Source organism: Rhinolophus ferrumequinum, chromosome 13, assembly GCF_004115265.2.
Source record: "Rhinolophus ferrumequinum isolate MPI-CBG mRhiFer1 chromosome 13, mRhiFer1_v1.p, whole genome shotgun sequence".
In the NCBI taxonomy this organism is placed as follows: domain Eukaryota; kingdom Metazoa; phylum Chordata; class Mammalia; order Chiroptera; family Rhinolophidae; genus Rhinolophus; species Rhinolophus ferrumequinum.
Window position 1 is genome coordinate 54861428 of NC_046296.1, and position 21343 is coordinate 54882770.

Sequence of the window (21343 nt, forward strand, 5' to 3'; positions counted from 1 at the left end):
AAGAAAGCCATTGCTCTGACCACCTGTGGCGAGTGTGTGTGAGGGGAGCCTGAGGTGGCCCCTGTCCCCTTCTTTACACGCCCCTCTGTGAGGAGGAGAGGAAGTGGGTGTGGAGGTTGGAAGTCCTCCAAGGCAGCCATCTGGTCCCCCTCTGAGACTAGGCACCTCCCCTCCTGGTTTATGTCCCCGGGTCACCCCCACCCCACTCCCTCACTTCTCCAGCCCAGACAGGGGTTTGCCCAGTACTTGCGGGTTGACATCTCTGGCCAGGAGTCAGGGCTCCTGGGTTCTGTTTGAGGTGAGTGCCTCCTCAGTTTCCCCTCCAGGAGGAACAAACCCTGCAGTGGGGCTGCCAGTGCCCATCTTAATGCCAGTCTGTCTCTCTGTCGTTCTGTCCTAGGGCTCCCGGGGCCGGCTTCGGGGGGGCTTGGGCTGGGAGTCCAGCCTCCGCCAGCGGCCCATGCCGCGGCTCACCTTCCAGGCGGGGGACCCCTACTACATCAGCAAGCGCAAGCGGGACGAGTGGCTGGCACGCTGGAAAAGGGAGGTGAGGTGCCTTGTGGCCTGGGTCCCAGCCAGTCCCATAGTTTTGGAAAACCAGAAGTTAGCTTCAGCCACCCTCTGAGGCTGTTGGCAGGCCCTGGCTGAGCCTAAGTTTCCCCTTCAGGTTAACCTATCACACTTTCAGGGAACTGCTTGATCCCTAGGCAGTAGGTCAAATGTTTATTGAATACTTCCCCGTGTATCAGGTAGTATGCTAGGCTCTGTGCATATATAATTCCTGCCTCGTGGAGTTGACATTCTGATGGGGGAGACAGACAGAAAACAAGTAAATGGGCTGAAAAAGAGGATAACAGAGGCCTGCTCTGGGTGGGGAATGCAGAAGAGGCTGCTTGGAGGAGGTGGCATTTGAGACCTGAAGGAATGGAAGAGCTGGCTCTGTGAGGTGCGAGAGGGGAAGGGGTGGCGGAGGATGTTCTAGGCAGAGGAAATAGCACAAGCAGGGCCCTGGCGTTTTGGGCAGAATGAAAGACCAGTATGCCCAGAGTGCAATGAGCAAGGGAGAAAGTGTGGGTAGTCAAGGCTGGGAGGGAAGCAGGGTTCCAATCGCACAGGACCTTGCAGGTCCCGGCCCAAAGCTGGTTGAATTCTGAGTACGCTGGGAAGCCATTGAAGGTTTCTATGCAGAGGAACGATTTGATGTGGATGAAAGGGGCAGCAATGGACACAAGACAGATCCAGGATATATGTATGAGATAGAATCAGTAGGGTTTGCTGATGGATGGAAGGGGTGGAGAAAGGCAAGGAGCTGAGAGGCTCAAGGAAGACCCCTGAAGCCTGGTGATGGGCGTGTCATTTCCTTGGATGGGGAAGACTTGGGAAGCATAGGCTTAGGATGCATGGAGGTCAAGTTCCAAGTGAGATGCTGAGGTGCCTGGAGCCTGGATGGAGGAGATGCAGGCTGCAGACACAACGGTGGGAAGGGTGTTGAGAGCAGAACCTGGGCATTTAAGTCCATGGAAACTGATGAGCTAGGGCGGGGAGCGGGGGTGGAAAAGCGAGAGGGAGGAACGACGGCGCAGGCAGAGACCGAGTCCCAGGATTGTGTCCACAGAAACCCCAACATTTTGGGGCCTCAGAGAAAGGAGGACTGGCAGGCAGCAGGGCCTGAGAAGAAGCCAGGAGAAGAAGAGTGGGGTCTCAGGGAGAAGGTTTTCTGGTGAGAAGGGCCGCCCAGCCCTGCGGAAGCTGAATTTGTTGAGACATACTCATTGCATTGTATGTACTGGAGGTAGCTGGTGACTTTTCTATGAGGAGCTTCTGTTGGGGTGGTGAGGTGGGTGGGAGCCAGTCCGTGGTGAGGAGCGGAGGCAGTGGAGACCGAAACACCAAGGGACGACCAGTCCACCCCAGTCAACCCAGCACGACTGGCGGGGCTGCTCTCCTGTCTGTCTGATTAGTAGAGAGAAGGCATATGGACGGACCTATGGGCACCAGGAAGGGAGCTGAAAAGTGGTGAATTTCCACCACCTGGGGCGTTTCACTTGCATTCTCTTTTGCCTTTACCCCAGGCCTACAACGGAAGGTGTTATCCTGTTACATTGTGTGAGAGTTTACTCTAGAGAAAGTTCAAAACAACGTGGGGGTTTGGCAACTTGATTGTTTCAGTTCCTTCTGGATCCAGGAAGGCAGAGATTACTTTCCTGGAAAAGCCTGGAAAAGGGGCAGCCAGTCCAAGGTCTGGGAGGAGAGAAGGACTTGACCCTGAGCATTAAGTGTGGTCTTTGGGATGAAAATTGAGAACTGGGGCTATTGCCCTATCTGGGCAAGTGCCCCCACCACTGGAGGGGCTTAGCTTTTTAACCCCTTGTGATGCATGGTGCTGTTTCTGCCCTCTCTTAGCCTTGGGGTCAGAAGCTATCCATAATAACTTTTCAACCTGCAGAAGCTTCTAGAAATTCTGTGGTCCTCAAACTGTGCTCCCTTGAAGAAGCAGTATGGGGGCTTGTCCTCAGTTGCGATAAAAAAGGGGATCTTTTCTCAACCGCCAGGAAAATTAAGATAATAGATACATTCTCTCAATTTTAAGTTTTCTACTAAAATTTAAAAACTTGTTTATCAGGAACCTCTTTTAACACCCATAGAAGTAGAGAGAGTAGTATAATGAACGCCCATGAACATATCACTGACTGAGTTTCAACGTTCATCGAAAGCTTTTCCAGAAAAATCTTAAACCTTTGGCATCTGCTTTGCCACCCCCCAACCAATATAGGTAATCAGTGCATATCAACAGAAAAACTTTAAAAGTTTATTTGATTTATAAAATATTTTAGGTATGTGCCACTTGAGCTACAGAGACCTACCAACACAATATATTTTCTGCTCGTAAAATTGTTCCTCAGTCATACGATCTAACTAAAGATATCCGTAAGGAATTCCATGACTTGCAGTGCAAGTGTTAGAACTGTTGATTCCCCCTATTTTCAGATGAGGGGTCTGGCGCTGCCGTTATATGTTGGCCCACAAGCTCACACAGCACACAGGGAATGGACTGGAATGGAATTAGAAGTCACGCGTCCTCCTGCCACGTGGGGCCTGGCCCCAAGACCACACTTATCCCTCTGGGGCTCTGCTGGGGGGGAGAGGAAGGCTAGCAGCAGGTAACAAGAATGTTGGGGAAAGATAGGTCGCTTTCAAGATTCCCTAGTGTCCCTTTTAAGACTAAAGAGTAGTTAACTGTCACTATCAGGCTCGTTTTCTAAGTGGCTTACCAAGGAGAAAGAAATCCTTCCTCCTGTCACAGTCTCATCTTGCTTCTCTGGCATTTGACCCTTTCTTCTGAAACCGCCTCCTAAGGCCTTCCTGCCCTTGTCCCTGAGCTTCTTCCCCATTTCCTCCAACTGCATCTCCTCAGCATCCTCTTCTGCCCCTCATCTCTGGCACCCCCAGATCTCTGCCCCAACTCTCTGCCTGTTTCGAGCCCCTGACCACTTCTGTGATCTCATAGCCCCTATGACCCATCCTCCTTCTCCAAAAGATGTCTCCCCTCCTGCTGTTTCCCAGGCAGTGTCACTTGAAGGTCCAGCCAGCATTTCCTGACCTCAGCAGGAGAAACCTGCTCGTTCAAAGTTCGTGCAGGGCACCGTACCCAGTGCCCTCCATGTCTGAGCGCTGTGTAAGATCCTGGGGCTACTGGAAGCCTCGAGAACTCTCACTTGTCCCGCGATAGGATGAGCGTTCTGGGCACCTCAGGAAGAGCGTCACCTGAGGGGTCATCCACACACCAGCAAGAGGTGGCTTTTGACTTTTAAAGGATGAACTGGAATTTAGGGAAGGGGAGGAAGGGCATTGCAGGAAGAGGTGTTCAGCACGGGCAAAGGTTCTGAGGCCCAACACTGCACGGCCTTTTCAGGAATGGAAGTTGGTCGTGGTGGGGCGCTGGGCATGGGGGCTGAGAGCAGCAGGAAGGGTCCTGGGAAGGGCGGTGGAGCCGAGGCAGGGTATGAGGGCTGTGTGCCCTGCTGTGGGGCTCCTGCCAGACCCCGTCTGTCGCTGCCCCTTCCCTGGTCCACACGCCCAAATGTCTTCCTGGGCTTAATTTCCTTTCCCCTTGACCACCCTTGTCAGTCAGTCCACAGTTATTTGGGTGAGGGCTACTCTTTACTTTTCCGTCCATCCCAGATAACCTACTTCCCAGGCTTTCCTCTCCCCTCCAAAATAAAAATAAAAATAAAATAAAATTTAAGAAGACTTAGAATATCACAAAAATATCACCACTTTGGGTGGTGAGCACACAATTGCATATATAGATGGATGATAAAGTTGTACACTTGAAATTTACATAATGTTATTGACCAATGTTAGCCCCCATAAATTTAATTAAAAAAAAAAATCACAAAATGAATGAAATTTAAAATCAGTGGATGAGGAAAATGAGGCATGTCTTCCTTCCCTGGGGCGGAAGTGGGAATTTCTGCTAGGGCTGGCTGGGAAGTTGTTGTCGCTGCACCTCTTAACTAATCCTTTTAAGGAGTCAACTGTGCTTCGATTGTGACCAGGCCCTGCTCTAGAACCTGCAATGGCTCCCTATTGTGTCCCCATCACATCAGAAATCCTTTGGCTGTTTCTCACTGTGACCTCCACAATCGCCCACCCCACTTTACTACCGTTCTGTAATATGAGGGAACTGTTTCCCCTTTATACTTGACATGCGTCTTCCTTTCTCCCTGCCTTTGTTCCTACTATGCTTTTCCCTATCCGTTCAGGGTTGAGGCCAAGAGCTGCTGCCTCTTCCATGAAGCTCTCTAGAATTTCTCTAGTTTACACTGACTTCCTCCTTTCTCTGCACCCCTGTAGCCCCCACTGATAATATTGTTGGACTTAGCACTCAATTTCATAGTGTATTTTTCACTATTTTTTATGTGTTAATCATGTCTTCCCCCGTTGTGCCCAACCTGGTGCTGGGCAGGGAGAACAGGTTCAGTAAATACCTACCTACCTGTTGGTTGGCTAAGCAGTTAGGAAGTTGGTGAATAGGGGACCCCTTCTCAGAGAGCTTGGCCTTTGGATTTCCACCTTGATGGCTCGACCCTTGGTTTCCAGGGGTGCTGACAGGTTTATCTGGAGAATAGCCTGGGGCCAGGGGACCTATGTGGGCAGGCCCCCAGAGGCAGAGTGGTGCCCAGACTCGTCTCCACCCTGCGCTCCTGCTGTTCCCACTGGGTCTGTGCTGTGCTGGAGCAGAGGAGAGCCTTCTCGGGCCTGGAAGAGCTGGCCCAGGTTGGCCGGTGGGAGGGCAGAGGTGAGGCAATTGGTCCTCCTGAAGGAAGGCAAGTCCAGGGCTCCTCTTTCTATCAATGCTCAGAACAAAGGGACCCGAGGGAGTGCTTTAGGGGGTTTGGGAAGGGCTCCTCACAGGTGGTGCTTCATTGGTCCTCCACACCCGAGGCAGGGGGTGCAGAGTTCAGCCAAGCAGTTGGAATAGTCATCCAGCCAGAAGGGCTGTGGACTGTTTGTATCACTACTTCATGGTTTGTGGATTCAGCGGTAGCCCGTGACAGTATGGCTCTCACAGTAATCTCTTCACCCCAACCCGATTCTAAATTACTTCAAGGCAATCAGGCTGATCTAGGAGCTGGTGTCTTTCCTGGTTCCCAACCTGAAGAGAAGGACTTGTGCATCCTTACGCTTATTAGATGCTTTATACATATGAAATAATGGTGATAAATAATCTGGTCGAAATATCATAGTCACTCCACCCCTCCCCTCCCTTCCCCTCCCCCACCCGACACTCAGATACGACCCCTCCCTTCCCTCTCTGCAGGCTGCCCAGCAGGTAGCAATACTTGACATTCCTGAAGGGAAGGGTGCCTTTGGAGGTTAGTTCAAATGCTGACTCAGCCTCTTATTGGATGTGGGACCTTAGGCATCACTTAACCTCACCAAGCTGAGGTCCCTCCACTGTGGCTAGACTTGGCTGTACTCGGCTCTCGCAGGCGTGTCTCACCTCCAGCAGAGCAGCACTCACCAGTTTGTTTTCTGCCTCTACCCACCCAGAGCTTGTTCAATGCTGGCACTCTGAGCACCTCTGCCCCCAGGGCTGGCATTCGGGAGGGACTAGATAAAGGTTTGCTGAATGAATAATTCTAATATCAGAGTTGTGTGGGTTAATAAGGTAATACATAACATTTAAAGCTCCTAGCACAGGGCTAACATTTAGTAGGAGCTCAATCATTTTTTAAAATGATTTAAAAATTACATAAGTTTTACGCAGATACATTCTTACTGTAAAAAACCCCGCCCCCCCCCCCAATTTTAATTCCTCCACCAGAGGTTCCTGATACTCTCAGTTTGGTGTGTATATGACATGATTTTTTTCTATCCATCTATATGTGTGTGCGTAAATGTATAATTGCTTTTTCTTTTCTTTTTTTAATGTAAGTGGAACCGCACTAGTTTCATTTTACAGCTTGGTTTTTCACTTACAGTAGGTCTGGGCAATCTAGCCATGTAATTATTGTTATAGTTCTCCATATGGATTACCATGATTTTATTTAACCGTTCTCTTCTTGGTGGGCATTTGTGTTGTTTACAGTATTTTACTGCGTAAGCGTTGCAGCAGTGAACATCCTCGGTCATGCCTCTTTGTGCATCTGGGTTTCTCTAGAAAGAGAAATGCTGGGTCGTAGGGAACGTGTATTTTACATTTTATAAAATCTGCCAAATTGCCCTCCAAAAAGGGCAGTGCCAGTTTATGCTCCCGTAACAGGGTATGAGAAGACTCCCACCTTTGCCAACATCAATATTTTGCTAATCTAATGGGTGGGGAAAAAAAAACACGGTATCTTGTTATGATTTTAATTGGCATTTCCCAGATAATAAGTGAGGCTAGACATCTTTTCATATGTTTATTGGCCATTTGGGTTGCTGCTGCTTCTGTGAGCCGAGCAAATGTTGCTTCCTTTTGCTTATAACCCTGCAGTCTCAGCAGACTCTGCTCGCTGTCTGCCCTGGGAAGGATAGTCTGTGGCTGTCCAGAGGGTCCTCTGCTGCTGTGCTATATTCCATTTAATAAGCCATCACTACACACCTAAGTAGGGGGCGTTGTGCTGGGGGCTTTGGGAATAGATGAATTAAGTGTGATCTCCTGGGCTTTAGTACAGGAGACATGAGAAATGGCAACGCAAAGTAGACCATTAAGGACAACACCAAATTATTAGCCAAGTATGTGGGTAGCAGTTTTAGAGTATTCTGACTGGCAGACATTCCTCACCTATGCACCATATATAAACTAAGGAAAACCTGAACGTTTGCAGGGTGGCCTCAAAACTAACATCAGCCTTTAAAGAAAGGATGCCATTTGGAGCAAGCATGACAAGTATACTTTGCCAAGAGGCTGGGCACGTTTCAAAGGGACTCCTATGACAGCCTGGAACCCACAGTGACGTCTAGGGCTGTTGGCCTTTCGGATAGGCTGTGAAATTGTCCTCATAGAAGCTCTCCGTTGTCTCCCAAGTGGATGGGCTGTTTGCACACTGGAGTGTTCGCTTCATCTGGGAACACAGAAAAGCTCTCAGAACAACCCCCACTTTTTAGTGGTAAGAAAGCAAGCAGTGGGGAGGGCCGTAGTAAATTGCCCAGGGTCCAAGCATCTGGCCACAGCAAAGTCTGAACCAGGCCAAAGGGGAAGGACTTCACCGAGCACCTGCTACATGCCAGGCATTGTGCCAAGAGCACTAACTTTCATCACAATCCTTAACTAGGATAAAGTTAATTCGTATTTCGGGACCCATGAAATGGAGGCCGCCCCAGTGGCCCGGCCCACATCACAGATCCAAACCTAAGTCAGCCTGCTCTTACGGGAAACACCTGTCAAGGAAACCTAACACAGACACCAATCATGGTCCTCCAACTCAGCTTTAGCTAGCTTACCTTACCCTAGAAAATAGGACCTGCTAGCCTTATAAGGAAATCCCCGACTTCCCAGCCAATCCTGCCTTGTTTCCGTGGTAGCTCTTCTAACGCCCTGTAAAACTCACTCCAGCCCAAAATCCCCCGGGAAGAATGTCCCACTGCTTGTGAGACACTGTTCTCCCCCCAATCCATGGATTGTTCTCCCTTGAATAAAGGCCATCAAACTCATTACTAAATTGAATTATTTTTGTCATTTGACAGACAGGTTGATCCGCAATTACTATAAGAACTATTTTTATCCCTATTTCACTGTTAGGAATCTGAGATTTCTCCTAGGTAAGTCGGTAAGAGCCCCATGGGTATTCCTGTGGAGAGGCTGCGTGGGCAAAACTGGACTCCAGATCTCATGCTGCTTCTGTTTTGCACCCAAATGACTCAACTAGAACTAAGTCTTTCTGGTTTTCAGTCGTGGCTTCTCCTGCAACTGAAGTGTGGGGTTAGAAGAGAGGGGTGGGGCCGGCCCAGCCCTCCAGCCACCCGCCGCCTCTCCTGGCTTCTGCAGCTATGGGGGTTAAGGCTGCTCCATTTTTGCCAGGTTTGGGTTCTTTTCTTCTTTTTTTTCTTTTTAATTTTTTTTTAAAGATTTTATTGGGGAAGGGGAACAGGACTTTATTGGGGAACAGTGTGTACTTCCAGGACTTTTTCCAAGTCAAGTTGTCATCCTTTCAATCCTGGTTGTGGAGGGTGCCGTTCAGCTTCAAGTTGTTGTCCTTTCAGTCTTAGTTGTGGAGGGCGCAGCCCAGCTCCAGGTCCAGTTGCTCTTATTAGTTGCAGACGGCACAGCCCACCATCGCTTGCAGGAGTCGAACACCGCAACCTTGTGGTTGAGAGCCCACTGGCCCATGTGGGAATCGAACTGGCAGCCTTTGCCATTAGGAGCACAGAGCTCCAACCGCCTGAGCCACCGGGCCGGCCCCAGGTTTGCGTTCTTTAAAGCACTTAGGGCGGATCCCCCTGCTCCACTCATTTGGTCCCGAGCCCTTAGTCTCGAATTGTTGTTTTCTCATGATCATACGAGTATGTTTGATGTTGTGAGATTGGATTAACGGAATGTTGGAATGAGATTCAGGAGTCCTCAGTGCTGCTCTCAGTTTCTGCCCTTGAACAATTTCTCCTCTCTGCACTTTAGTTTCCTCATTTGTAGTGTGATAGAAATAGTCTAGACAGCTCCAGAGATTCTAGAGTTTCATAATTTGGGAGGAAGAGGACTGGAATCAGGGTCTGTAGCTCCCTTGGTCTCTTATATCCGATCCTACCTTGTCCACAAACTCTAAGTTAAATATTTGAGTGAATTCTCAGACCTCACATATATGACTCTCCTTTAAAGGTTCTTAAAAAAAAACAACTCGTCAAATTCACGTTGGATGCTGGAGTGTAGTGTTCCTTTCCTCTTCACTACTGTCCCATTTCCTTCTGTGTCGTTTTTGCCTGGATCAGAAAGCTGGGACACAATGCTCATCTTTCCACACTAGACTTAGGCGTGAGGGAAGGGCTTGAATTCATCACTGAAAAGGTGATGTTGTGAAGTGTGCCCAGCCTCTGACACGCACAGCTTCCGGGCGCATTTTCTTAGCTCGGAATTCACATCCCTGCTTCCGGCTTTGGTCACCATCTACCTAGATCTGCCCCTTCCTGCTGCCTTTCACTAATCACACAATCATTCGTTCATTATTTCAGAGTTGTGGAACCTTTACTGAGCACATACTTAAAGATTACCATAACACCCAAAGTGTCTGGGTGTCTACCGCCTTCCAGCATTTTCTAGACACTACAGAAACAAATTTAAAGAAAAGTCAGAATCCCGCCCTGGGATGCCACCTTCCCCTGGGAGAGGTGGGCATGTAAGTGTATAAATTGCACTGCAACCCAGTAAGGGCCATTGCAGAACTATGAGGAACGGGGCTGTGGGAGCAACTGACTAGCCCTGCCTCAGGACCTCTGGGAAGGCTTGCCTAAGAAGAGACATGGTGCAGGCCCGCCACGGGAACAGGAGTTTGCCTGATGGGGGCAGTGGGGAAGGGCATTGAGTGGGATCCTAAGGTAGGGGGTCTAAGAAATCTCTGGGAGTTTGGAGTCTAGAGTGCCTCCAGATTTCTTGCGTATTTAGTTCAACTTTTAGAAGCATTTTCATAGCACTTTCTAGGAGGCAGACAATGGAAAGACAGAATGGTGATGTTTTCTCTGCTTTGTTCTAAAGACCAGACCATTTGTGAAGGAAACCCCTGGGATGTTCAAGCTTCAGTTGGTCGGCCGGACTCTGTGACTCTGTTAAGGAGCCATTATACTAGATGAAGGGGTTAACAGACTTGAACTCAGTACTTCTAAATACACACAGCACTGTGCGGCTCCCAGGAGCCGGCTGGACACTGTCCTAGAGGCACAGGTTGCCTCGTGGAGGACGTGGGAGTGTGTAGTGTTCACCCAGAGCCTCATCATCAGGTGGAGCCTGGGGCTGTGCTTCTGGCACAGACAGTGGTGAGCACAAAGGAAGGCCAGGGAACTCCCAGAAAGCTTCCTGGAGGAGGTGTCCTTTGAGAATTCCACTAGGGATAAATAAGGAAGGCATTTCAGGGAAAGGAACTACTAAGGGCAAAGAGAAGGAGGCAGGAAACTTCTGGGTTTAGGGAACAGCAAGAGATCTCTCAGTAGAGTGTGAGAGTTGGGGAGGAAGTGTAAGAGGAGATAAAAGTACAAAGGAAGATGGTCAGAAGGTCAAAGGCCTTCCTGTCAATGAGAAATTTCTGCTTCCTTGTGCCATCAGTGTGCAGTAGGGCACAGGAACATGAGAGCATTGGAAGTGTATTATAGGACGACAAGGCCGACAGCATTGTAAGGGGCCCAGAGAGCGGACATGTAGAGCAGGACCAGTGGGGGGCATTACCTTCGGCTTTGCTGAGGGCCAGGTCATCGGAGCTGGGCTTGATTGAATTGATAAAACTTGTCTCTGGTTGGAGGGAAGGTAGAAACCTGCCTGGTGTTTGGGGAATGGTGGAGGGTATCATTATCTGAGTGAGGGAATCCTGGAGGAAGAGCAGGTTTGGGCAGGAAGGTGGTGTGACTGCTCATTTTCTTAAGGATGTATTTTGAGGAACCGAAGCTCTTAATTTTAATAAAGTCCAATTTATCCATTTTTTTTTCTTTTATTGGCTAGTGTGTATATGTGTGTATCGCTAAGAATTCTCTGCCTTTCCCAAGGTCATGATATTCTCTTAGGGGGGAGTAGACTTTCTTTTTTTCCCCCCTTCTTCCGCCTCCCCCGCCCCACTCTGGTTCAAGCCGTTGTTTCTCAGTCTAGTTGAGTAGGACACAGCTCCCTGGCCCATGCTGGTATTATGAGCCTTGTGCTCCCGCACCGGCTGTCGGCCACCAGTCGTCAGTCGGTCGCTCGCTCACAGCAGCTCATGGCACCTCTCGCCGGCTGCCGGCTGCTCACGCTGGCCACCGGCCCCTCACGTTGGCACACAGTAGCCCGCAGCAGCACTCAGCAATCCGTGGCAGCTCACGCCAACCTCCGGCTGCTCATGGCAGCCCAGCTCCAGGGAGACCTGAGCAGCTCAGCTCCAAGGAGAGCTGTTGCTCACTGCCCCATGTAGGGATCGAACCGGCGTCCTCGGCGTTAGGAGCATGGTGCTCCAACCACCTGAGCCACCAGGCCGGCTGGGGTAGACTTTTGACTTAGGTTTTGGACAAGCTGCTTTTGAGAAGCTGTCCATGGGGAGAGGGTTAACCAGCAGCTCAAAAGATGGGCCTGGAACCAGACTCGTCATCCACATGGAGGGCAAGTGCTGGCTGGAGAGAGGGAAGAGCCTGAAGCACGGGAGCAGCCCTGCCTTGCGAGGAGCAGGATAGGGCGGGCCAGGGACTTGGGGTGTCTGAGAGCAGCTGGCATCCAGAACAGGCTCTGGAAGGAGTCCCAGAACCATTTAGAGACCCACTAAAGTCCCCTTTTCCACCTACCTGTGGAGCCCTCTCTAACCTGCTTCAGATCTCTGTGGCCACCCTGATTCTTCACCTCTCGATTTACACTCTCCCTGCCGACGGTGTGTGTGAATTTCAGCAGTTTTCTGACTTGCCATTCTTTTATAACATTCTCTATGACTGTTGCCCTATTCCTCTTTAGTCAATGAATGATGGGCAGTATATTTTAATTTTTCACTTCCAACTCGGATTAAAAACAGATAAAACAGTCAGTATCCTGTATATTTGGATCTAGATGCTGTGTTTTTTTTTTTTTTTTTTTAAAGATTTTATTGGGGAAGGGGAACAGGACTTTATTGGGGAACAGTGTATACTTCCAGGCCTGTTTTCCAAGTCAAGTTGTCCTTTCAATCTTAGTTGTGGAGGGTGCCGTTCAGCTTCAAGTTGTTGTCCTTTCAGTCTTAGTTGTGGAGGGCGCAGCTCAGCTCCAGGTCCAGTCGTCGTTGCTAGTTGCAGGGGGCGCAGCCCACCATCCCTTGTGGGAGTCGAACCGACAACCTTGTGGTTGAGAGGACGCACTCCAACCAACTGAGCCATCCGGGAGCTCAGCGGCAGCTCAGCTCAAGGTGCCGTGTTCAATCTTAGTTGCAGGGGGCGGAGCCCACCATCCCTTGAGGGAGTCGAGGAATCGAACTGGCAACCTTGTGGTTGAGAGCCTACTGGCCCATGTGGGAATCGAACTGGCAGCCTTCGGAGTTAGGAGCATGGAGCTCCAACCGCCTAAGCCACCGGGCCGGCCCCTAGATGCTGTTTGAAAGGCAACTTCGTGCGGCCAAAAAAACAGAAATTGAATTGGATATGCTTTATACATATGAAATATGCTATCAAAATTCAGTGTTTCTTAAGGGGTGGGTTTGTGTCTTACTCCAGCAAAATCACCTGGGCAGTGGAATAAAAAGGCACATTCCTGGGCCTCATTCTGAACTGAGGCAGGCAGGATCTCTGGGATGGGACCTGAAATCTATTTCCCAGCCAGGTGCCCAGATGGTTCTGGGCCTTGTGAAAGTCTGAGAACCATCAAACTTCGAATGATTTGAAGTAAACCAAATCTGGCACAGAAGAGAGTCCCCCAAAGATGTGTTTATTGTATCACCTACCACCCTGTCACCCACATGGGGTTGGGGTGGCCGGTGTCACTGCACACTGGGATCACTGGGGGGTGGGGTGTGGGGGGAAGTTTTGTTGTAACAGACACCGCCTGGGCCCCTCCTTTGGAGTCCTTAGATCTGGAGTCGAGTGAAGGGCTGCAGCCCAGATCTTTCTAAAGCTCTGCAGGTGAATCTAAAGTACAGTCAAGGTTGAGACTCCCCTCTTGAATCTCGAATCAAGGAAGAAGGATGGGTTCTAAGGCAGGCAGAGCTAGGGAACCGTTTCCAAGCCTGGGTGGGGTGAGAGGCCGGAAAGGACTTGGTACAGGAATTCAAATTTTCCCTTTGGGATGGAGATGGTAGGCGTTCCTGCTGTTTCCAGCTGTCGTTTACTGCAATGCTCTGCCTGAATCTGAATGGTGGTCCCTGAGGCCCCTCCCTTTGACCCCTGGAGCCTGAGGAAAGGGCCTGGGGGAGGGGAAAGTAGCCCAGGCCTTTAGGGTTTACGAGGTTCCTTCTGACCCACATCCCCCTGCAAGTATGAAATTTATACTTCTCTCTAAGGTCCGGTTTCTAAAGCGAAGTGACAACATCGACATGTCCTCAAGCAAACTTGTCATAAGGTTCTTTCCACCTCTCAAATGTGCCGCCCTCCTGACTTCCTTTGATCTTATCTGTAATATTAAGCAGGTATTTGCGGTCCCATTAGACTGAAGGTCTTGTCATCAGCTGTGACCCCCTGCTCAGCCCTAGATGTCACAGCCTCCTCCTTCTGGTGATTTTCCTGGTCAGGAGCACTCCAGCCCCCACCGCTGGTCCCCTCCCAGAAGCCGCTCACTCACAGGTGGAGCTGTGCACACCTTGCAGCTCCGGGAGGCGGGATGAAAGTGACCCGGAGAGGAGATTGGAGTTTGGGAAGAAGCTTTCCCCGTCTGGAGCCAGCCTGGGATTGTAGGGAAAGAGAGGGCAGCAGATGGGCGCAGTGAGGAAGAGGATAGCAGCTGAAGTTCCACGAGCCTAGGGCAGGTCTGGCCAGTTGGGGCTTTCACGCATACACCGTTAGGAAGTGTAGTGGTGACTGGGAGAGAATGGGAAAACTGGGGAGGAGTGAGGGTTGCTTGTGATGAAGGCGGGAGAGACGAAGTGAGGGGTCAGCGGAAAGGTGGTTCCCTGACCCCTCGTTTACTCTCTTGATCAGAATTTATCTGAGGGGATCGTACAGCAGGCGCCACGCTGCTCCTCCTCCCTAGCAGATAGGCAGACAGCTGTGCTTGTGCTTCTCATCCTTCCTTCACCGCCAGGAAGCAGATGCAATTGCAGATACCCCCAGAAATCTGGCCATTCCTGTCTGAGAAAGCAGGGAGGTTGCGCCATTCCTACTTCACCCTCCCTTCCTCCCTTGAGTCTCCCTGCCTTTGCAGATCTCGGCCTCCCCGAATTTCCTTCAGCACACAGAGAAAGCATCTTGACCACATAATGTACCATCTGATGGCATGGTGTCTTGGATGAGGGCTGCGGTTCCATGTGTGGTGGCTCTTGGGCTCACAGTTGGGCTGTGAGTAACAGAAGGGTGGAGGCCTGTCTCCACCGTGCCCTCTGCCTCCTCAGTGTCCTCCCCTGGCCTGGCTCTTGCAGGTGCTCAGGATGCTTAGTACTCCTGGATCCTAGCGTTTAAGAGTGTTGCAGGCAGGCTCAGAGGTGGGCTCCAGCCTCTTCGGGTTCTAAAACTCTTCTGGCATGGGGGTGGGGGCCCCCTGCCCCATGGCGTCTGCCTAAATGCTGCGCCTCTCCTGGGCCCAAGTTTGGGATGATGGCACAGAGCCCAGCCAGGCCAGCACACTGTGGGTTGCCATGGTGACCCTTTTGCTTTCCCTCTGAAGGAAGATGGATTTCTCTTTCAGTCCAAATTGTCTGCCTGGGCTGCCTCCATTCTATATACTCTGGGAACCAGACTGCCCAGCCCCACTACCTTCCACTTCTGCCATAGGGGACAGCTTGTTGAGAGCCTCGTTTTTGTATCACAATCCAGTCTCGGACAAAAGCATGTTCTGGCTTGAAGCGGGAGCAGGAGGCAAAGGCCCTGGAGATGGGACCTCACCCCGGACATGTGCACTGAGAGAGATTACCTCTGCATCTCCTACCTACCCCGCCCCTCTCCAAACCACTTCCTCTTCAGTTAATGGCTTTGACCCTTTGGGTGGGCTCCCCCACTCTGGGCATCAGTTTCCTTAGTTGGAAGAGCGCTAGCCAGGGCCATTAATGGTTTCCACACCTGGCTCATACCACAATTACCAGGGAGGTTTTGTTAGGTTCCTGGGCCCTACCCCAAGCCTGCTGATCTCCATAGGAGAGCCCAGGAATCTGTATTTTTAAAAACCCCTTTGGGTGGAGGTTGTACACCCCAGTGAGTTTGGGATTCTCATGGCGATGATCTATGAGGCTCTTGTGGAAAGTAAAGGAAGCTCTGCTTTGTGCTGGGGCCTGACTGGCCTTTCTGGGTTCCCAGGAGCTTCTGAAGCCCCTTGCAGGTTACTTTTGTCAGGAAGTGGGTGTTTCCTGGTCATGCTGGCTAAGCCAAGACCAGGCCCCCACCTTTCCTCACAGGAGAAGACAGGAGAGAGAGAATGACAGGAAGGGGGAATGTTGCCATAACAACCAGCTCTAGGCAGAGGCCTCCCTTCCAGGGGCTGGTACTTCACCCCAGTCATGGTGGTTTCCATGGAAATGGGTTACTGAGGGACAGGGGAAGCATTTGCCCCACTCAGAACGTTAGTCAGGAGCTGCCAGAAGGCAGACCATCTCCAGGTGGGAGCCTTGGACCCCTGTCAACTTAGGGCCCGCCTCCACCTCCCATGGCCTCTGCTCTCCCTGGTGCAAGTCTGACACTTTCTCCCTGCTTAGTTGCTCTCTCTGCCACTGGTCTCCCTAGCAACAAGTCCTGCTAACTCCTTGCTGTTGGTTCTGTGGCTATTTTTAGCTTCATTGCCAGCAGCCCAGTCCTGGTCATTTGCTTGCAACCTCCGTGTGGACTGCATGCAGCAGAATAGGAAAACAAAGATTCCCACCTCTCTGGGGAGCCCGGGACCTGCATCTTTTAGCCCATTTAGAATTGTGCTATGGAAAGTAACCTGTCCCCAACTGAGAACTTGGGCAGTGGATTCTGGATGAGGCTCTGGAATGTTGACTTGAGTTCAGCAATCACTGTTTTAATCCTCTACAATTCGCAAGGAGCTCTGGCCCACACTGCTTCCATATGAAGCTGAATGAGATCCAGTCCCGGCCCTCTAGGAATTTTTAATCTCGTGGAGGAGAAAAATGAGTACTCAATCACCTTAGCACAGGCAAGAACTGGCAGGTGCTAAGAGAGTATTACAAAGTGCTATGGGAGTGCTGGGGGAGGGGCAGGGTAAATTTTTAGTGGGGGTAGATAAGGGTGAGGGCCCAGACCAGCACTGTCCAGTAGAACTTTCTGCAATGCTACCAATGTTCTAAAATCTGTGCCATCTAGTACAGGGGCCCCTAACCCCAACTGGCTCTTAGACACTTGGACTGTGGCTAGCGCCACTGAGGAACTGAATTGTTATTTTTATTTAATTTACATAGTACCTGCAGCCAATGGCTACCTTATTGAGGTCTAGAGAAACCTTCATGGTGGAGGTAACTGGTGAACCGGGCCAGGAGGATAGGTGGGATTTGGGCTGGTGGGAGTTGAAGGGGAGGGGCAAGGAAACATGAGCAAAGGCACAAAAAAACACGTATTTGGAGAATAGCAAGTGGGTGGGCTGAGTGTAGGCTGTGTGACGTAAGTGTGACAGATTGTGGGGGCTTTGAGTGCCACGCAGAGTGCTGATGTAATCAGCAGGAGTCCAAGGTCTAGTGCATCCCATCGAGGCTACCAAGCCAGAGGTGGGAGGAGGACCGGGGCAGAATAGACATCCCTCTGGATCTCATGGCCGTTGATCTGGATAAAGTCTTCCTGGCCTTGGGGGTCATTGGGCGTGTTTGTGTGGCAGCAAAGATGCAGTGTTTTTCCAATGTGTGGCTTTGCAGATGGCTTCCTAGGGATGGTGGCTTCTCTGATTTTGAGAAAAGGGACTCGTGATAAATGTTAAAATCATTCACACAGGCGTGGCAATGACCACCTGGACCTGTGGGAACGGCCCTTTGGTTGGGGATCATGGCCTCGTGTCTCATCGCAGTTCTGTGAGATGGAAAGTCAAAGTAATGGCATTTATTATCATCACGCTCTTCAGAGACACACGAGAGTGACGTACATACCAGAATGTTAAATTTACCAACTTATTAGAGGACGTGTCCTTGCCACACACATCCTCCTACTTGTCCTGCTGTTTTCTGGCAACTTACTGGTATCAGAGTCACTGGAAAATGTAATTAAAATTAGAAGTTTGCTTGATGAATACAGGATCAGGACTGAGAGAGTCAGGTGTCCTTAGGAGGTATTTTCATCAGGCCTATTGAATCACTCGCTCTCTGCCTGCCAAACAGGAAACGTGCCCTCTCTTTCAGGTCACCCTCTCTTCTGGACCATGCCGGAGACTTTCTCTCCAACACTTCTTTTAGGCTCTTGACATTCACCAGATCTCCTTTTCATCCAGGACTTTCTCCTTTCAACATACTTTTTAAAATAACATTTCCAAGAACCTGGCTATTTTACATGACCCTGCTATTTTAGGTTGTCTACCTTTATCTCAGTCGAAAGACCTAGCCCAGTAATCGCCCCAGGAGGGTTATTCTGGAAGGTTGAGGACATATGTGACCTGAGGATCCTAGAAGGCCACCTGGTTTCTTCCTGACTTTTTACTAAAGTCACCTGTTGTCCTAGATGGGATCCCATCTGCTTTGGAGTCTTGTCTCTCTGCCCACAGAGCACAAAGAAGGCATAAATCTCAGATAGAATAGAAAAGGAACTTTTCCTGTCCGATAGCTGCCGCAGAGGGACCCAGCCCTCGGTTGGCGAGGGGACACCTTGGAGTTTGGGCTTCCTTTTGCTTAACTTGGGAGCTGTGTGGAAGAGGTAAGATTGAGCTTCATTTTAACAAATGAGAATGAGGAAGTTTGGCAGCTGGAGGGAGAGGCTACTTTTTTAAGTCAGCCAAGAGAAAGTGAAACCGAGGACCCTGGTCCCTTCTGACACTTTTGAGACCTGGCCATAGGCGTAGGCATTGTTCCTCACTGTCTGAAGAAGTCTCAAGACCAACCGAGTGTTCAGCCATATGTAATAATGGAAAGGAGATGCCATAGATAAGATAGAGTGATATTAAAAAGAGCCACCGAGCCAGAGCACAGATGTCATTTTGAGAGGACTGGGGAAAGGTCTAAAATGGCCTATTGACAGGGTCTGGATGCCCAGGAGGAATGAGTGAGAGAAACAGCTAAGCAAGTCATATGGCATTCCTTAAAGCGTGGACGCATGCAAGAGGTATAAATTCAGGGCTTCTCATCTCTAGTTAGGGGGTCTCTTAAACATTGTACCAAGCAGATACATTGACTGGGTTGAAAGATGTGTTGGAGCAGAAGAGGACCTGTTTTTTGGTCAAATGGCTCCTTCTTGTTGTATGGATTCTGGGTCTCAGTGGGGGGTGGGAGAGAGAAGTCTGTACTCCCCAATATTATTTGGAGAAGGCACTCTGATTGGGAGATCTCCTCCCTCGTCAGGGCTTGCTTGCTCAGAAAGGTGCTAAGCCCTAGGAGATGAGATGGTGGGCTCTCCTTCACAGCACAACCGACTTCATCACACCAGCACCTTTTCTCGCTAGTATTATATGGTCCAGCTGGCTGTGGCTGGAAGCCAGGTACCTAGGGCATTATTTCCTTTAGAGATGCTGGTATTTCAGGGTCTAGGAGGGCAGATGTCATCACTCCTGTTTTGCACATAAAAAAAAAAAAACATACTTCTGTGGGGTAAGTGGCTTGTTCAAGGTCATGATGATGGAACTAAGATCCAAGTCCAGATCTTCTGACAAGTGCCACTGGCCAAACAGCCCTGCTTCTGGAGTATTCACCTTCAGTTCCTTTGCTCTTCTTTCTAATTCATCTTGCAAAATGAAACCCGGCTCATCTTTCCAAAATACCTATTCATCTCCTCTTGTCAGAAAACCTGTGCTTATTCTTCACTGCTAGTCATGTTGGGGGTGGGAGGTGGGCAACAGTTTTCCTCCCTCCCCAGGCTAACAGCCCTTATTCCCTACCTATCCTCCCTCATTCCAAATCTGCTTCCTCCTCCAGGACCAGTCTCTGCTCTGCACTGATCTCTTAAACCTCATTTATCCATACTTCACATTCGCTGGCTTCTAAGCCATCCTAGCCCACTGGGCTTCGTGTTTGTGATACAGTTGCCTTTACGGATGTTTGTTTTTCAGGGACCTTTTCCGGTCTCTCCAAGTCTAGTTGAATCTGTCAATTCCTTGTGTGTCTGTCCTCCTTGGGGCCTTTGCTCAGGAGGGAGCTTGAAAGGGTTGAGGCTGTTCCTGGAGGCTCCACCTGGAGACTCCAGAAGGGGAATGTAGTCTTCTTGAGCTGCATAGACTTGCAGCTGGCACAGAAGGAACTGCTATACAGTGGTTCCCCCACTCCCTCCACAGTTTTGCTTTCTGAGCTTTCAGTTACTGGAGGTCAGCCACAGTCGAAAATAATAAATTTCCCCAGCCATTGACACCACCAAGGCTCAATGATCCAAGATCCTCCGAAGCAGATGATCCTCCTTCTGAGGTACCGTCAGAAGGCCAGTCACACTGCCTCATCCTTCACCTCACTTCTCATCATGTAGGCATTTTATCATCTCACATCATCACAAGAAAAATGGTGAGTAACAGTACAAAGGTATTTTGAGAGACCACATGCACATAACTTATTACAGGATACGGTTATAATTATTCTTATTTTATTCGTTATTGTTAATCCCTTACTCTGCCTAATTTAGAAATTAAACTTCATCATAGGTTTGTATAGAGAGAAAATCGGTATGTATAGAGTTGGGTACTCTCCAAGGTTTCAGGCAACCCCTCGGGTCTTGGATCCAATAGCGAGCTGATTAGGGAAGGGTTACGGTACCTTTGAACTAGCGGCCACCCCCCCCCAGCCCCCGCACCTTGCAAACAGGAAAATCAGAAATCCAAGGGAGCCCCAAAGTGACTTAAAGGACCCGGGGACTTGCCCAGGAAGCGGTTTTCAAAGCCCGCGCTCCGCCAGCCAGCTTTTTTAAAGGCACTCCTTTCTATCCACCTGTAGTGTGAAGAGAGACACCCCCCGCCCCTTGTTCTGGAGTGCTCCCAATTTTCTGCGGGCGCCTTCTGTCCATCTCTGTGTGCTTGGAGTTTTCCTACAGCTTCTTAGACTTCTTTGCTCATCTATAATCTTTTTCTTTTTTCTTTTTTTTTTTTTTGTGTGTGTGCTTCTGAAAGACTCACTTTTAACAACTTTCTCCTGGCTCTCCCAGACTGTCCGGAACCTCCACTCTCCTTTCGCCTGCGCTCCCAGCTTACCTCCGCAGCTGGAGGGCAGCCCCTTCCCTCCCGACTCCCCTCCTTCCCTTCCAGCGCTGCCCGCGGGCTCCTCGCCTCGCCCCCTGGCCCCGCGTGGAGCTCCTGCCGAGTTAGGAGAGAGGGGGCGGGGAGGGCCAGCCTGGGAGGAGGGGGCGGGCACCGCCTCCAGCCTGGGCCGGGGCGGGCCCTGGGAACGGGCGGAGGCCCAGCCGCGCCCCCAGGCCCCCGCGCCCCCCGGCCCGGAGGAGAGGGGCTGGCCCACTGCCAGCGTCTGAGAGCCGGCCCCCTCCCCCGGCCCGCTCGCAGCCAACCAGGCACTCCAGTGGGGCCCACGTGACCTGGAGTTCTAGACAAAGAAAATGTTCAAGCCCTCCCCCCCCACCTCCCCCCTCCCCCTCTCTCTGGCCCCCTCCGCCCCCAGCCCCATCGCCCCCTTCCCCTCCCCCCAGACGGGCAGCTACTTACAGAGCTTCAGGGCCGGGGCTCACACCTGAGCGGGACCACAGAGGGGCTGCACCTGGCCTTATGGGTAGGTTCCTGGACTGAGCCCTGGGGAGGCTGGGGGCGGGGAGGCGGCAGTGCTGGTGGGAGGATCTCTGGGCCGCTGCAGCCCTCTGGGTTTAAGAAGAGTCAAGTATGCTTCCCTGGCCCGCAAGAGCTGGCTCCCCTGCCTGGCCCGAGTTCTGGAGATGCCGAGTTACTGCTGTCCCCACCACTCCCTCCTCAGGAGTCCCAAGCCCTACTCCTCCCTGCGCTCAGGTGGGACCTGGCGGTTCAGGAACCAGGAAGAGCAGCAGTGCT

General features: G+C 50.8%; 1 protein-coding gene across 8 annotated transcripts in view; it reads left to right on the plus strand.

The window, feature by feature from the left end:
* Positions 1-21343, plus strand: part of DNMT3A (DNA methyltransferase 3 alpha) — a 117792-nt gene that overhangs the window by 72985 nt on the left and 23464 nt on the right. For 5 of the 8 annotated variants that reach the window (XM_033125329.1, XM_033125325.1, XM_033125324.1 and 2 more), the window contains exon 6: positions 401-547. In XM_033125329.1, the coding sequence (XP_032981220.1) occupies positions 401-547 (147 nt within the window). Of the gene's footprint in view, positions 1-400; positions 548-19670; positions 19863-20994; positions 21072-21126; positions 21302-21343 lie in introns of those variants that run through there. The other 3 variants (XM_033125331.1, XM_033125332.1, XM_033125330.1) reach the window with 3 other exon arrangements.